We start from the raw sequence: 14,483 nt of genomic DNA on the forward strand, positions 1-14,483 counted from the left end.
AGTGACTCTTGATGGGCCCGAGGCTGGATCAGTAAAGGGCAGAGAGCTCCACTCCGACTCAGACGCCAGCAAGGTGGAGGTGGGGTACTGGTATGGGCTGGTATCATCAAAGATGAACTTGTGGTGAAGCTCAACTCCCAGACCCACTGCCAGTTTCTGGAAGACACCTTCTTCAAGCATTGATACAGAAAGAAGTCGGTTTTGTTCAAGAAAAACATAATTTTAATGCAGGACAACGCTCAATCACATGCATCCAAATACTCCACAGCGTGGCTGGCCAGTAAGGGTGTAAAAATGACATGTTCACCTGTTTTTTATTAAGTTGCCTAATGATTCTGCACACACTGTAGAATAGAGAACATAAATTAAACACACGTGAAAACAACCAAACCGTGACGTGATACGTAAGCATAGAAGTCAACCTAAAAGTCAGTGAAACTAGACATGAACTAAACTTCAACATAAAAATCCCAAGGAGAGCATGTGGGCCACGGCCCGGGACCATCCCCGGGGTGGGCGCAGCAGCACGGACCTGACAGTACCCCTCAGTTAATGAAATAAATAAAATGCTAGGAAAATTAAGCAATGAAAGTCAGACATTGCTTTTCAACCATGCTTCAACAGAATTACTTAAACTCATGGCACAGGCCTGGACAGTAATGATGGTACCCTTAACTTAATATTTTGTTGCACAACCTTTTGAGGAAATCACTGCAATCAAATGATTCCAGTAACTGTCAAAGAGACTTCTACACCACACAGCAGGTATTTTGGCCCACTCCTCATGAGCAAACTGCTCCAGTTATCTCTGGTATGAAGGATGTCTTTTCCAGACAGCATGTTTCAGCTCCTTCCAAAGATGCTCAATCAGATTTAGGTCAGGGTCCATAGAATGCCACTTCAGAATAGTCCAATATTTTCCTCTTAGCCATTCTTGGGTGTTTTTAAGCTGTGTTTTTGGTCATTATCCTCTTGCAAGACCCATGACCTGCGACTGAGACCAAGCTTTCTGACAGGGGGAAGCACATTTCTCTCTAGAATCCCTTGATAGTCTTGTGATTTCATTGTACCCTGCACAGATTCAAGACACGCTGTGCCAGATGCAGCAAAGCAGCCTCAGAACACAACAGAGCCTCCTCCATGTTTCACAGTAGGGACAATGGTCTTTTCTTGATATGCTTAATTTTTCTGTCTGTGAACATTGAGCTGTTTTGCCTTGGCAAAAAGTTTCATTTTTGTCTCATCTGTCCTTAGAACATTCTTCAAGAAGCTTTGGGGCTTGTCAACATGTAATTTGGCAAATTCCAGTCTGGCTTTTTTATGATTTGTTTTCAACAATTGTATCCTCTTTGGTCATCCACTTTGGCTCAAACTACGATGGATGGTGTGATCTGACACTGATGTTCCTTGAGCTTGAGGTTCACATTTAATCTCTATAGAAGTTTTTCTGGGCTCTTTTGTTACCATTCATATTATTCATCTCTTTGATTTATCAGTTTTCCTCCTGTGGCCACATCCAGGGAGGTTGGCTACAGTTCCATGGATCTTAAATTTCTGAATAATATGTGCAACTGTAGTCACAGGAACATCAAGCTGCTTGGAGATGGACTTATAACCTTTACCTTTAACATTCTTGTCTATAATTTTCTTTCTAAGCTCCTGAGACAACTCTTTCCTTCGCTTCATCTGGTCCATGTTGAGTGTGGTACACCATGTCAACAAACAGCACAGTGACTACCTGTGGCCCTATATATGGGCCTACTGACTGATTACAAGATTGTAGACACCTGTGATGCTAATTAGTGGACACATCTTAATTTAACATGTCCCTTCGGTCACCTTATTGTCAGGGGTACCATTAATTTTGTTCAGGCCTGTTTAATGAGTTTACTTTTTAAAATTATTCTGTTGAAGCATAGTTCAAAATCATTGTCAGATTTTCATTTGTTCATTTTCATAGAATTTTTATTTATTATTACTTTTGTCAGATTCAAGTTATTTCCATTGTGTTGTGACCATTTTGGGTTTTTCTTTCATTAACCGAGCGGTACCAACACTTTTGTCCCTGTGTGTACGTGCTGTAAGCATATTAAGATCATCAAAAATCAATATGCCCTATTATGTTCTGCACCGAACATATGAACAACATTTGTGAAACATTAATAAAAGTGCACTTAAAAAAAGTGAAAATATGTTACACTGTTTAACATTATAAACATAAACATCTCTTGTATTATATCACTGAAATAGATTATAATTTTTATGTTATTGTAGTTCTGTAGTTACAGGTCTACCTAGAGTCCATTTAATTCGTCAAGAACACAATATGTAATGTATGAAATTTTTATAAAACATGACAAAATGTACCTCTTCTACAGATTTCTCTGCCTTTTTTGATTTTCTCTTCTCACTTTTTTTCTTTCTCTTCTTACTCTTTGTTCCATTATGTTTCTTGTGTTCATCTGAGGATGACAATGAACCAGATGAGTCTAAAGATGTAGTAGTAGTTGAACTTCTCATTCTGGTCATATTCCTTAAAGGAGAGATTTGCTGAATCACAAATACATGGGAGTTTAAATGTTACTAGTAATCATACAAAGAGCAATGAAAAATACTGTGACATCTGTCTCATCTGTCATTCAATAATTGAATTGAGATTAAGTGACTATAAGCACCAGCCAATTGCAGTTGTTTTAATGTAATAATTTCATATTACAGAGGCTGACAGTATATGTCACAATCTAATCTAACAACCAGTAACAAATAACTATTTACTGGTTTCATAACACTGGCAGGTTAGTGTATGTCAACAACAAATAAGGACATTAGCCTTTAATGTCAAAGATGTTTTATACATTTCAGGACATTCAGCTGTGATTTAATCCACTCTTTTATTTTTAAGAAAACAGATGATTTGCTAGTATAGTAACTAGCTATACATATGACAGTAAAAACAAAAAGAAAACTGATTAAAAGAAACAAACATTAAGGGTCATAAAATGTAGAATATGTAATCACCGAATTAATATATCATGAAAATATCATGCATAGGCATCTATAAGACAAATTTAAGGCACAAAAATGCCATGTCAATACTCACTACAATAATGAAGGATTTTACCTATTAAACAGCATTCAAATTTGCTTAACATCATGTTGTGAAACTTATCAGTAACATTTCTAATGTCAAGCAGCTTTTCTATCAGTCACAGCTTTACAAATTACTGTTTTTTCTAATAAAGCAGAGTTCATTATTAGTGTTCATTGGTGTTCAGTGTTCCATTATTTGTTTGTGGAGATGCAGCAGACATAAAAAGTAGACATTATAATAAAATTAATCAAATACATGAATCTACATTATGGCTTCGTTTATCAAGATTTTCTCAATCCTGGTCTCAAACTTTGATTTGAGTTTTTAGAAAGAACCCAAATGTCTTTTTTTTCTGGAATGTGTTCCCTCTTAGAACCCAGACCAGACAAACCAGTTTATGGGTGAAAGATCAGAGAGACAAAAAAAAACTTTTATTAAGACTGTCTTTCATAAAAAAAAAACTTTAAATCCCAAAAACTATGGGCACCTTACTTCCCCTCAAATAAATGAATAAATAAATATGAATTAGATAGTCACATCATTACTGTCCAGTGATGGATGTAAACACACACACACACACACACACACCTCTGAAGTATCCTTGAGTTACTGTCATGATGCAATGAGACAGAGATGCGCTCTGACCGGTTTCTCTCTTTCTACAAAACAGAGTTCACTCATTTAATGGTTCAGTGTGGACTGAGATAGAGAGCGTTAAGGTGTGTAATGGGGTCAGTGGGAGCAGAAACAGCACTGAAATGGAGGGGAAGTGTTTGATTGTGTGTTCAGTAAGGTTTCTCTCTCTCTGCTGTAGACAGATGTGTAGACAGAATGAAGACAGACTGAAGAACTTCTAGACGAGCCCCAGAAAAGGTAGCAGTGATTTCAATTTAAACTGTAGTGTTTTGCTTCTCTCTTAGTGATTTATTTTCTTTTTCCGTACCTTCTGTATCAAGAAGATGTTCATACTGAAGTAGGACAGAGTTCAAGACTGCATTAAGATCTTTCTTATCTAAACGTACAGTGTGTGTTTGTGTGGAAATATTCACTTACCATACAGCAGTTTTGATCTAATCTAAGGATTAGCTACCATTTTAGTGTATTATAGGGATGAGAAATTACTGAATTAATTTTTTGTATCAAATATTGTATCAAATATTTTGTAAAATTTGTATCACTTGCTAATACATTCAGCATATATCTACAGCAGAGTATTGTTTGGTTATCACTGTATTATTTCACAGTGCACTGAAACAAGCTCATTAACCTACACTGAGTGTTCCAACATGTGTTTCATTTATATGGGTCAGCTGTGTGTGTGTGTGTGTGTGTGTGTGTGTGTGTGTGTGAAAAGTAAAAAATGATGCAGCTTCATCAGTCAAGCAGTGGAAGAGAAACCTCTGACCCAAGGTGAGTAAGTGTCAATGAGCACTAAGAGGACTAAATACTCTTACACTCAGACAATGGGAGACAAAAGAAAATATTTACTGAACACTTTACTCTCAGGGTAAAGCCTGTAGAACCTCCAGAACCCAGCTATGTTTCTATGAAGAGTGACCACTCCATCAAGCAACCTCTTGGTTTCAGCATTGGACAAGAAGAACCCTGCTGTGTCTCTATAAAGAGCGACCAGTCCATCGAGCAACCTCTTGGCCTCAGCAATGGACGAGGAGAACCCAGCTGTGTGTATATAAAGAGTAATTGGTCCATTACAGAACCTCCTGCATTCAGAAGTGGAGGAGGAAAATGCAGCTGTGTCTCTGTGAAGTGTGACCAATTTGTGGGGATCCCTCCAGGATTATGCAGTGGAGCCGCACCCTCCAACATAGAGTAAGTTATTGTCATTCAGTGTAACAACGACAGGAAATGAAGTTACGGAATCCTTCTACAGATATTCAGTTAAATTTAACATCTAAACATCAAAGCATAATATTTTTCAACCCACAATACTTGCACAATAATATTTTTTGTGCACGGGCGTGGTGATGAATGTATGAATGCCTTATGTTTGAGCATGCGAATCCTGATGAGTAAATTCTTTCCCATTGCTTTCTGGATCCAGCTATTTGCAAGTTAAGGTGTGTCTTTACCCGCTTAACTAGCCATCAGGGTGTAGTCATCCCCTCAGGCTACCTTCCCCAATGTGTTAACTACCTTCTGGGCTACCTTCTCCAATGTTGTTTTCTATGTTGTATTGTGCTTGCCTGGCCTCAGTTTTGAAAGATATAAGATCAAGTTGTCGCTTTCTCTGCTGCTGAGTGTGGTATTATGTTAGCTAAGTGCTACAGTGACCACTCACACATTGAGTTAGATTAATGGGCTTTTGTGAGGATGCTGATTGTGCCTGATTCTGACTTCACACCTCAATTAGTGTCAAACACTGGGGGCACTAGGACCAAACATATTTCATAGGGAAAACATGTTTTTAGCCTTTTTAGCCTCATCTCAACATTATTTAGCCTCTTTCTCATAAAGATGGCAAAAATGTTTACACAGGCAAATGAAAAATGATAAGGAAGGACAAAGAACAACATAGAGCAAGAGGGTAAAGAGTCTGGATTAGTGTATGTATAGGCATTCTGCTGCTGGTGGGGAGTGAGTTCATGTTTACTCATCAGAGCTTGCCAGCCATGGAGACTGCCGTTTTCCCTCCCTCCAGCCACGCAGGGTTGCTGGCTGTCCTTAACACTGGTGTCAAAATGGCAAGAGGGCTGTTCATGACTTTGGAGAGCCTTTGGAGGGCATTCTCCAGACAGGCAGTTGCTGGGGAGGATGCCACAACCACCTCAATGTATAAAATTACATATTAGAACTGTACAAACTATATTACATTCATTGTGAAATTCAGGGCTGTATCTCAAAATCAGCAAGACTGTAAACTGCCTCTGCATTTCTCTGCACATGGTTGCAGAGAAGTGTAATATTGCATAAAGTGTAATATTTTGGTATGTAAATTATTCAGGCTACAGATATTGGGACACACTGTGTTTGATGAAGCAGGGTGTAATGAAAATTATCATGGGAGAGAAAGAGAGAGAAGAACTCCTGAATTTAGCACTAATCACACTGCAAGGGTGGAGCTTATGTCCTCCTCACACCTTCACCCACTGACCATTTCTTACCATTTCTCACCCATCTCTTACTTTATAGCTTATCAGCCCTTATCTGTACCCCATTAATCTTTGCGGACCACCACTGGACAACAATTTACCATCAGAAAGACGTTGAACTCCAGCATCATACAACATTGAATTTAAGTTGAAAATTAACATTAGGTTGATGTCAAACACCACCTTGTACAAACATTTTAGTTGGAATTTAATGTCACAGATTTGTTGACTTCAAGCTCCAACGTCAATAAGACTTTGACATGTGATGTCTGGAAGTGTTGGATTTTGGTTACTTAATGTCAAAACATTGAATTTTGGCCAACCAAATGTCACATAATACCTTTAACCAAACATCTGTTGACATTGGTGGCCTGACTCTGTAATGTTCAGTGTGTGAAGTCAGAAATACTCTCTGGACAGATTGCCAGTCTATCATAGAGTGCCACATGCAACCTTTTATACACTTAGGGGAGCTTTAGCATAGCCAATTCACCTTTCATATGTGTGCTTTTTGGGAGGCATGAAGAAAACCTGAGTACATGTAGAAAACCCTTGTGGAGATGGGGCCACCATAGCAAACTCTTTATAAACACTGACTGGAGAGAGGATTAAAAATAACCAGAGCACATGTAGGAAACCCTTGTAGACATGGGGCAAACGGAGCAAACTCTTTATAGACACTGACTGGAGCGAGGATTGAACACACAACCCCAGGCCCTTGGATCTCTTGACATGACAAAGGATATGTGACACAAACTGTAATAGTTACTGTTATTTTGTGTTACTAATTGTTTTAATGTTTTACCCCCGTCAGGCATTGCACCATAAATGCAGACCTAAACACACACACTGTGGTGGGGGGAAATGGAGCACAGCAGCAGAATTGTAAGCAATCAGTGGATAATGCCCTGCCAAGAGTCCTAAAGAGACACAAAAGCAGCATGAAGAACAAGTACGAGAGCTTATTTGAAGGAATCAAAACAGAAGGAAATAGAACCCTCCTGAACAGGATTTACACACAGCTCTACATCATAGAGGGAGAGAGTGAAGGGGTGAATGAAGAACATGAGGTTCTACAGATGGAGAAAACACACAGGAGACACAGAGAAGATACTCCAATCAACTGCTCAGACATCTTTAAACCTATACAGGATCATAAATATCTCAAATACAAAGGACGAGAAGATGAAGAACCAAAAGGTCTCAGAAGTGTGCTGACTAAAGGCATTGCTGGAATTGGAAAAACTGTCTCTGTGCAGAAGTTCATTCTGGACTGGGCCGAGGGAAAAGCCAATCAGGATGTAGATTTCATGTTTGTTCTTTCGTTCCGGGAGCTAAACTTGATTAAAGACCGTCAGTACAGTCTTCATGGACTTCTGTGTGACTTCCATCCTGAGCTTAAAGACCTGGATCCAAAAAGCTATGACAAGCTCAAAGCTGTGCTCATATTTGATGGTCTGGATGAAAGCAGAATTCCACTGAACTTTGAGGAGTGTGAAAAAGTATCTGACATCACCATGACATCATCAGTGGGTGTGTTGATGACCAACCTCATCAGAGGAGAACTGCTTCCCTCTGCTCTAATCTGGATAACCTGCCGACCAGCAGCAGCCAATCAGATCCCTCCTAAACACATCAACCGTGTGACGGAAATCCAGGGATTCAATGACCCACAGAAGGAAGAGTACTTCAGGAAGAGGATCAGTGACCAAGACCAAGCCCAGAAAATCATCTCCCACATTAAGACAGTGAGGAGCCTCCACATCATGTGCCACATTCCCGTCTTCTGCTGGATCTCAGCCACTGTGCTTCAGAGACTCAATAAACATCATCACTCAGAAATCCCTAAAACTCTGACTGAAATGTATTCCCACTTCCTGATCACTCAGACCAACATGAAGAACCAGAAGTATGAGGAGAAAGATGAGAGAGACCCAAAGAAACTGCTGGAATCCAACAGAACCAAGCTTCTAAAACTGGCTGAACTGGCTTTCAAACAGCTGATGAAGGGCAATGTGATGTTCTATGAAGAGGACCTGAGAGAAAGCAGTATTGATGTCACAGAGGCCTCAGTGTATTCTGGGGTTTTTACTGAGATCTTTAGGGAGGAATGTGTGCTTTACCAGAGAAAGGTCTACTGCTTTGTTCATCTGAGCTTTCAGGAGTTCCTGGCTGCTGTTTATGTGTTTCACTGCTACAGGAGGAAAAACATGGAGGATGTACTGTGGTCTGACAATCTTCCACTGGGTCTCCTTAACAAACATCATGCTTATTATGACAGTAGTGGCAGTGAGGGCTCTGAGGACAGTAGTGACAGTGGAGGCTCTGACATTGATGAGGACAGAAGTAGCACCAGGAGAAATCACTACAGATTTCTGCCTAAGAATAATCCACTGGATGATCTGCTAAAGGGAGCTGTGGACAAAGCTGTAAAGAGTCAGACTGGACACCTGGATCTTTTCCTCCGTTTCCTGCTGGGCATCTCACTGAAGTCCAATCGGACACTCTTACAGGGTCTACTGGTTCACACACACATACATTCAAAGACAATCTCAGAGTACATCAAGAGCCTAATCAAAGGAGATCACAGTTCTCTTTCTACTGAAAGATCCCTCAATCTGTTCCTCTGTCTGTCTGAAATGAAGGACCAGTCTCTCTCCCGAGAGATTCAGGAGTATCTAAAATCAGAGAAACGATCAGACGTAAAGCTTTCTCCTGGACAGTGTTCAGCATTAGCCTGCATGCTTCTGACCTCAGTGGAGGTGCTGGGGGAGCTGGACCTGAAGAAATACAATACATCAGAGGAGGGTTATAGGAGACTGATCCCAGCTGTGACTGTCTGCAGAAGAGCTGTGTTAGTGTTAAATTTACATTAACAAACACCTAAATTTCGAAACCATGTTTATTTGAATCTTATCATTATGAAGTTCAGATATACGCTACCTGATGTTTTTCAGTTTAGAATTTTCCATTTGTACTGTAGTAGTCGCAAGGATCTTGGGCCCTCACTCACTAGTCTCCTACCTGCTCTGGACAAGCCTGCTCTAAGTAGATTTGAGATTTCCTCCCATCTCGTACTGATGGATTTTACGCAACTCCATAATTCATCCATTATAATCTTATACTCTTGTGTTCATCACATATACTCTTTAGTAAGCTTTTCCCAGAGCTGTGTGTGAAGTGTTTTTTTGTTTTGTTTTGTTTTTATGGTGTATTCATAGCCAGGGATTCCGATTAACCAGTGACTGGACCTTGATCTCCATTTAACTAATTGTCTATTAGCACCAATTGCCTGGACCTCTGCTAAATTATGTCAGTCACTTTAAAAAGAGTGAATATTTATGTAGTCATTATTTTATTTATATATTTATTTATTTACTCAATATTACTTTGTAGAACCCTGTTTTCATTTTGACATTCAAAAAGCCATGGTTATCATGATTCTCTTTATAAAAGCATTAAAGGTAAAATTTAGTAATAGACTGTAGAAATTTGAAGAATACTAATAGAGAATAGGACGAATATAGGCATAATAGGCTGCACTCCTCATACCTCCATAATGACACAGTACATTCTGGACTTTAGTGGAACAAGGATTGGTCAGTGTGAAAGTGTGAAAAAATTGCCATATTACCATATACCAGTAAAGACAAACTTAGTATTCAGTTGAGTTGCATATATCCTGTTCCATTTTCAATTATATTAATTATATTTTATTTTATTAATACAATTTTTATCATCTTTGCAGACTTGCTGGTTGTTCTCTTACCACAGACTCCTGTAGAGCTCTTTGCTCTGCTCTACAGTCAATAAACTCCTCCATGAAACAGCTGATCCTCAGTTACAATGACCTGCAGGATTCAGGAGTTGAGCTGATCTCTGCTGGACTGAAAAGTTCACACTGTAAACTGGAGACACTCGGGTGAATCTATTGTGAATTGCATTTTACTGTACTGAAATGTCTTCATTTTGTTAAAATATCCTTCTGTGAGAATTTTATAAAATCAGTTGAAAATTCTCTACTTTTGCAGAATGGCTGTGTGTAATTCTGAGCGAAGCTGTTGTGCATCTCTGGGGTCAGCTCTGCAGTCAGTAAACTCCTCCCTGAAAGAGCTGGACCTCAGTAGCAATGACCTGAAAGATTCAGGAGTGGAGCTACTCTCTGCTGGACTTAGAAGTTCACATTGCAAACTGGAGAAACTCAGGTGATCTTTCTGTAAATTAGTCATTAAATGATACCTATATAGGTCTGATATTTGAATAGATCAGACAACTTGAGTGTTAATGTATCTCAGAATTTGGTGTTCATTTTTTTGTTCTGCAGCTGATTTTGGCTTTGTGTAAATTCCTTCTGTCTTTTTTAACCATCTTTACCTCCTCCAGATTGTCTGGATGTATGGTTACAGAAGAAGGCTGTTCTTCTCTGGCTTCAGCTCTGAGATCAAACCCCTCCCGCCTGAGAGAACTGGATCTGACCTATAATCATCCAGGAGAGTCTGGAGTGAAGCTGCTTTCTGATGTACTGGAGGATCCACACTGTAAACTGAAGAAACTGATGTAAGTTATTCTACTGGGCCAGATTAATAAAACACACTGCCAGTTCATGTCAAACTAAAATTTGTTTTTAATTGGGCAAGATTGTATATGAAATATAGAACCCTTCCAAGTAAAACTGAGCACTTCCTCGCTGAAGTAAAATTCAGCTTCATTGATGTTGTTTTAGACACAGTTTGTGCTTTGTGGTGCCTTATGTGTCTTGAAGGACACAGGTGCTAGAAGCATCACATGATGGAGGTTAAACTATACAAATGACAAATGAGGTGGAAAACACCTACACACATGGATAAATTTGTTGGTACCCCTCGGTTAATGAAAGATGGTCACAAAAATAACTTTAATCTGACAAAAGTTATAATAAATAAAAATTCTATGAAAATCTGACATTGATTTTGAACCATGCTTCAACAGAATTATTTTTAAAATAAACTCATGAAACAGGCCTGGACAAAAATGATGGTACCCCTGAAAATAATGTAAACAAAGGGACATGTTAAATCAAGGTGGATCCACTAATTCCACACAGGTGTTTACAATATTCAGTCAGGGGTCCTATATATAGGGCTACAGGTAGTCACTGTGCTGTTTGGTGACATGGTGTGTACCACACTTAACATGGATCAGAGGAAGTGAAGGAAAGAGTTGTCTCAGAAGATTAGATAGAAAAATTATAGACAAGCATGTTAAAGGTAAATGTTATATGTCCAAGGAGGACACCATTGTTGAAAACAAATCATAAAAAAGCCAGGCGAGAATTTGCTAAACTACATGTTGACAAGCCCCTATGCTTCTGGAAGAATATCCTATGGAAAGATGAGACAAAAATTTAACTTTTTGCCAAGGCACATCAGCTCTGTATTCACAGACAGGAAAATGAAGCATATCAAGAAAAGATCGCTGTTCTTGGAGGAGGCTCTGTTATGTTCTGGCATTGCTTTGCTGCATCTGGCACAGCATGTCTTCAATCTGTCTAGGGTACAATAAAATCTCAAGGCTATCCAGGGATTCTAGAGAGAAATGTGCTGCCCAGTGTCAGAAAGCTTGGTCTCAGTCACAGGTCATGGGTCTTGCAACAGGATAATGACCCAAAACACACAGCTAAAAACACCCAAGAATGGCTAAGAGGAAAACATTGGATTATTCTGAAGTGGCCCTGAGCCCTGACATAAATCCTATTGAGCATGTTTGGAAGGAGCTGAAACATGCCATCTGGAAAAGGCGACCTTCAAATCTTTGGAGCAATTGGAGCAGTCTGCTCATGAGGAGTGGGCCAAAATACCTTCTGAGAGGTGCAGAAGTCTCATTCACATTTACAGGAATTGTTTGATTGCAGTGATTGCCTCAAGTTGTGCAACAAAATATTATGTTATGGGTACCATCATTTCTGCCCAGGACTGTTTTATATATTTATTTAAAAAATAATTCTGCTGAAATATGGTTGAAAACAATGTCTGACTTTCATTGGTTAATTTTCATGGCATTTGTGTTTATTATTACTTTTGTCAGATTCCAGTTATTTCTGTGTTAGGGTACCAACAATTTCATCCATGTGTGTATGTTAGTACAAGAGGAAGGCTTTTCAAACCAAACCTTCCAAAACAAAAGAAAACACAAGGACTGGACCACAGAAACAAAAAACACCTGTGAAAGACAAAAAATGCCCCATGTTCTTGTAAACTTTAATAACTTGTCAGAAGGGGTTTCTTGGCATTTTCATACATGGAGCTGTTTTTATAGTCTTTGTCTGATTTCTGAAGTTCAGCTCTTTTCATGTGGTTGTTTTTTAATCCTCCCTGTGTTGATCAGAGACTGAAGCTGATACAGAGACTATATTTCTACAAAGAACTTTTTTTTACCATTTTAACCAAAGTGTGTGCATGTGTGTTTAGGGTTGAACATGGAGGCAAACACAGGATAAAACCAGGATTAAGTAAATGTAAGACATTTCTTCTCTCTTTGAATTTCATGTGCACGCACACAAATTCAGTCTCTATGTCACATACACACACTCTTTTGCACTCATAGCCTATCTCTCATAACACTCTCATGCATGCACACACACACACACACACACACACACACACACACACACACACACACTTGTTCACATACACAACCCCTAATAATAGTTTTCAAAACTGTGTGTGTGTGTGTGTGTGTGTGTGTGTGTGTACAGATGCTTGTAAACTCACTCTGGACCCAAACACAGCACACAGACGTCTCTCTCTGTCTGAGGGGAACAGAAAGGTGGAGTGTGTGAGAGAAGATCAGCCATATCCGGATCATCCAGACAGATTTGATCAGTGGCAGGTTCTGAGTGTGGAGAGTCTGACTGGACGCTGTTTCTGGGAGGCTGAGTGGAGAGCAGAAAGGTGGACTGATGTTGCCGTGTCTTACAGAGGAATCCGGAGGAAAGGACGCTGTGAAGATGCTCTGTTTGGATACAATAGTCAGTCCTGGAGTCTGCACCACTTTCATAACAGCTACTCTGTTTATCACAATAAGAAGAGAATCAGTGAAAGTCTCCACACTCCCCAGTCTAACAGAGTAGGGGTGTATCTGGACTGGCCCGCCGGCACTCTGTCCTTCTACAGTATCTCATCTGACACACACACACTGACCCACATACACACACTCCATACCACATTCACTGAGCCGCTCTACGCAGGGTTTGGGGTTCACCCTGATTCCTCAGTGTGTATAAGATAGAATAGCCTCTACACAGGATCTGGACTAATGATTTGTTGTGCATGTTTGTTTTTAATTAGCATTATTGTAATTTAAAATAATATTACACTGAAAATATAGTGTTTATTTGTGTTGAGTTTTTATTTGTTTTTATAGAATAGAATATAGTAAGAATATATAAAATGAGATAAGCAAAGAAGATACAGTCCATCAAAAATATTTACCCAAATTATGTATAAAGTATATACAGTATAAAACAGTATATACATGTATAAATATATGCAGATGTATAAAAATAAAAATGACAACATTTACACAAAATACAAAAAGAAATGAACAGTGAGCAGAGATGAGTTTATAAGAGTAAAGTGCATCAAGTGCAGAGTGGATTTGCAACATAATGTTGTGGAACTGAGCAGGACGTAGTAATCCCCAGCCACAGTCCTGGTTCAGAGACAAATCTGAGGTGGAAAAGACACTGACAGGCCTTCTTTACCAGGGAGTTGATGTGTCAAAACTATGACAGAGCCAGCAAGAGGTGAACTCCAAAGTACTTGAACTTGTCTACACTGCAACTCTGTTTCTATCTGTCATATCGCCAATGATCAGCAACATCTGGTTGGGAAACATCCCAACAAAACCCACAGGTGGTTGTGATCTCAAATGTCCCTCTGAAACTTAATCCTGGCCCGAAGATCATCAAGCTTATAAGGGTGCTATCCCTGACATTAGTTTTTTTTCCCTCTGGACCGCCACTTTGTGTGTCGTCCTTTTGTTCTTCCTCAAGATCGCGCTCTGTCAGCTCGGATTCAGAGTTAAAAACAATTTAGGGTAGAGTGAATTGTATCTTAACAGATCGAGAATGTTTCTCTCATAACTAATGTATGATATAAAAGAAAAAGGTCTAAGGTAAGAAAATTGTGAAGAATAAATAAAGTGTGATCAGAGCAGTTATGTCTGCAGCCTACTTCATCGTCTCCATCTTGAATTGCATCAAGACACATAGATATACAGATAGATGAACAGACAAACAGATG

The 14,483-nt window shown here is 39.3% G+C and overlaps 1 protein-coding gene across 1 annotated transcript; it reads left to right on the forward strand.

Moving 5' to 3' along the window:
• Positions 1 to 7,142: 7,142 nt before the first annotated feature.
• Positions 7,143 to 13,472, forward strand: LOC140565022 (NLR family CARD domain-containing protein 3-like). The gene is given in 7 exon segments (XM_072690764.1): positions 7,143 to 8,448; positions 8,524 to 9,055; positions 9,950 to 10,123; positions 10,233 to 10,425; positions 10,466 to 10,758; positions 12,648 to 12,694; positions 12,935 to 13,472. Coding segments are annotated over 7 exon segments (3,078 nt in total). The 3' UTR covers positions 13,468 to 13,472.
• Positions 13,473 to 14,483: the final 1,011 nt, after the last annotated feature.

Source organism: Salminus brasiliensis, chromosome 11 (assembly GCF_030463535.1).
Source record: "Salminus brasiliensis chromosome 11, fSalBra1.hap2, whole genome shotgun sequence".
NCBI lineage: Eukaryota > Metazoa > Chordata > Actinopteri > Characiformes > Bryconidae > Salminus > Salminus brasiliensis.